This window comes from Neomonachus schauinslandi, chromosome 15 (genome assembly GCF_002201575.2).
Source record: "Neomonachus schauinslandi chromosome 15, ASM220157v2, whole genome shotgun sequence".
Taxonomy (NCBI): Eukaryota; Metazoa; Chordata; class Mammalia; order Carnivora; family Phocidae; genus Neomonachus; species Neomonachus schauinslandi.
The window spans coordinates 57,252,913-57,256,305 of record NC_058417.1 but is presented as its reverse complement, the minus strand read 5'-3'; the positions used below and the strand labels follow the sequence as shown (position 1 = coordinate 57,256,305).

General features: G+C 60.2%; 1 protein-coding gene across 1 annotated transcript in view; it reads right to left on the bottom strand.

Annotated features, from left to right (window-relative positions):
• Nucleotides 1-2,976, bottom strand: part of ENPP7 (ectonucleotide pyrophosphatase/phosphodiesterase 7) — a 5,241-nt gene extending 2,265 nt beyond the window's left edge. Inside the window, exons 1-2 of the mRNA XM_021680725.1 lie at nucleotides 2,724-2,976; nucleotides 1,296-1,441 (exon numbers count right to left, since the gene is read on the bottom strand). Coding sequence (XP_021536400.1) covers nucleotides 1,296-1,441; nucleotides 2,724-2,976 — 399 coding nt within the window. The remainder of the gene's footprint in view (nucleotides 1-1,295; nucleotides 1,442-2,723) is intronic.
• Nucleotides 2,977-3,393: the final 417 nt, after the last annotated feature.

The window sequence follows — 3,393 nt, the reverse complement described above, 5'->3', positions numbered from 1 at the left end:
CTGCCCGTTCCTGCCGCGGTCACGGCTTGCCCCCTGCCCGTTCCTGCCGCGGTCACGGCTTGCCCCCTGCCCGTTCCTGCCGCGGTCACGGCTTGCCCCCTGCCCGCCCACCTCTCCTCCCGCTGGCTCACTCAGCCCTGCTCCCGGCGCAGGCACGGGTCTTTCTTTTGGGGGAGCCCTTTTATAACTCTTATCTTACGTTGCCACGGCTGATACTGATTTTATAGAGGAGAGATCAGGTGCCCAGTGGACCCAGCATTAGCGGCCTAATGGATATAAAAGTGTCCCCAGATATTTGGCATCCTCCTTGTCACCATGGCCCTGGGTCCCCACGGCTGAGCTGCCCAATCAGCCCTCCCCTTCTGGCCTGGAGACTGGCCTCTCCCTACTGTATTCTCGTCCAGGCCCTTCTACCTGTGTCCCCTTGCCTGCCCTTCCAGCCTTCAGCCTGGTCATCCATCTGCCTGGCTATCCATCTGCCTTTTCATAAATCCATTGCTGCTTTATTTACAGATCCTGTCCTTTGAGCCATACGTCCAAGCTCGCCCTGTCTGCATGTCCGCTCCCCAGCCGCCCTTCTGTTTAGACCGAGCACCATGTGATGCCAGGCTCTTAGCTCCGGCTTTCTATGCGTGAGCCTGGCGTCCGGGTAGCTCCTTCCAGAGTAAAGGGACTCTGACCTGAGTAGACGCCCTGCCCAGAGGGTGGGTGTAGGCTCTGAAGTTCATTCTGGGCTCATCTTAAAAACCTCCCTTTGACCTTGTTGAGGAGCAGGCACACGTCGAGGGCCAGGAATTCCCCAGAGCACTGCAGGATGGAGGGGTTCCTGGCTCAACCCTACAGCCCACCCCTTACTTATCTTTCGTCCTCTGGAAGTTAGCGGCCCAGCCCCGGGAGGAATTCAGAAGGGGGAACGCAGAAAGCTGTTTTATTGTTAGGTGCCTTTTTGTTGAGTGATCTTATTTTCCCTGTGTGGACCCCTCTCCCAGAGCCAGGGGCCCAGGGGCGCCGTTTTCCTTCCCGTTGGGAGGATGGAGCCCTCCCTCTGCATCCCAGGGCTGCAGGGAGGACTGGGCAGGGCCACGGAGCCTGCTGGTGGATGCTCATCAGCACCCAGCACCCAGCACCCACCGCCCTCGGGGCTTCACTTAATACCCCTCCATGCTGGGAGCCCAGGATTCTGGGGGGGGGGGGAGTAGGCCTGCATGGGTCTCACAAGGTCACAGCCTTTCTGGGCCAGGTCCTCCCTTCCCCTGTCCCCCGACTGCCGTCCGTGGGCTCGGGGCCAGCATTACCTGCCGTTGGGCTGTGATCCAAATGGGTATGCTGCCATAGTCCCACCACGTCTGGATGCCCAGCGTGGCATGGTAGGGCAGCTTCACCTTGCTGGTGGTATTGTAGTACATGTTGTGAACCACTCCGTGGTTCTCGATGTATTTGCCTGCGGGGTGGAGGGAGGAGATGGCAGAGGGGAGGTAGGAGGTGGGAGGGCAGGAGGGAAGCGGGCAGGCTTTCGCACACGCGGCCGGGGAGAGCCCACGTTCGGGGTCACAGGCACATCCTCTCCAACCCCGAGGTTCTATGACCTGTTCCCGTGGTTTCTCCACCAGCTAAATGTGCACACAGGGCAAACGCACGTGTGTGTGGATGCTATCTGTAGCCTCGTGGGTTTTAGCGAAGACCGGTAGTGACCCAGATGGTTATCAGGAGGGACTTAATGAGACAGCTATGGCCCAGTCATAAAGCAGAATCCCAGGCAGACATTTCAATGCACCACGTGGAGCTCCATCCATGAGTTATTTTCTAAAATTCACTTTTTGTGTGGGACACACATGCACTCGTGCTCAGAAGCCACAGGAGGAGGGACGATGAAGAGCATGCCCCCTGTCCCCCCATCCCCATCCATGATCTAGTAAGGAAACAGGTGGCGTGCAGGAGGGGAGAACCAGTTGTTTGCAGCAGGGGGCCCTGGTCACAGAATGCTGGCATACGGATGAGCCGTCTGTACTGAGTAGGGTCTCCCCCCAAGGTCACGTTGACCCGGAGCCTCAGCATGTGACCTTGCTTGGAAATAGGGTCTTTGGAGATGTGACAAGTTAGGTTAAGATGAGGGCAGTCTGGGTCACGGTGGGCCCTATGTCTATGGATGAGCATCCTCACAGGACGAGGAGAGACACACAAGGGGAAGACAGCTGGGGTTGGAGAGACAGGCCACGGAAGGGCCACGGAAGCGCCACGGACGCTGGGAGCCGCAGGCAGTGTCCTCTAGAGTCTCCCGAGGGAGCATGGCCCTCCTGACACCTGCATTCTAGACTTCCAGCCCAAACAGAGCCATGGAGGGTTTGAGGGCATCTCAGGGGCCGCAGTGGGAAGAGCAGGAGCCTCAGGCTCATCTCTTCTGCCTGTCTGGAACCCGGCCACGCTCACTTCCTCCAGAAGCCCTCCTGGGTTGCCACCTTGGTTGGGGGTCACAGTTTAAAACGGGACTGCTGGGCATTTTGATGCCTTGTTTAAGTTCCCACCAACAGTGGGGCTTGCTGATGACCCCCTCCCTTGGCCGTGCTGTGTCTCCCAGGGACAGCATCCCCTCCTTGGTCTCCTTTGTCCCTGTGCGGTCCCTGGGGGGACGGGGCTCTGTGCACACACCAGGCTCCCTCTGTCGGTTCTGCTAGATGCTCAGCCCCCTCCCTGCCCCCAGGCCCCAGCCCGAGGCTGACGCTCACCAGTGACCAGGGTGAAGTGGCAGGGGCTGGTCATGGTGACAAAGGCTGGTGTCATGTAGTGGGCCTTCACTCCGTCGAGCGCCATGGCATCCAGGTTGGGGGTTTGTACGTCCTGGTCGTAGTTCCAGCGGAAACCATCAAAGGACACCAGCAGCAGCTTATTCCGGGAGCCCTTCCTGCCGAGCGGAACCCCTGCCCCTGCAGCCAGGAGGGTGGCCAGAGCCAGGGCCAGGAGGACAGCTGAGCGCCCCATGATGGGCTTTCCAGACATGAGGGCGTCCAGTTGGTTCCTGCTGAGGAGCAAAGTCCCAAGGTCAGCCGGGCCGGTCTTGCCCTGTGCCTCCTTCAACACGAGACTGTGCACATACCTGATTCTCAGGATGCAGCCTGGGTCGCCGCGTGCCTGCCACCCTGGCCCAGCCCTCGGGTGGCATCTGCCTTTATTGCCGGCAGAGCCTTCTGGGCGGGCTTCTCCCCCCCCCCCATGCACACGTGTCCTCGCAGGGAGGATGGGGACCAGTCCCGGAGGCCTGGAGAGCAGAAAGGGCCACTCCATCCCGCAGGCCTGTGTCCCCACTCCACCTCTCCTAGCCACTCTTGGCCCCTGTGCCCTGCTCACCCTGGCCCCAGAGCACTGGGAGGGGACTCTCCAGCTTGTAAGTTGGGGAGA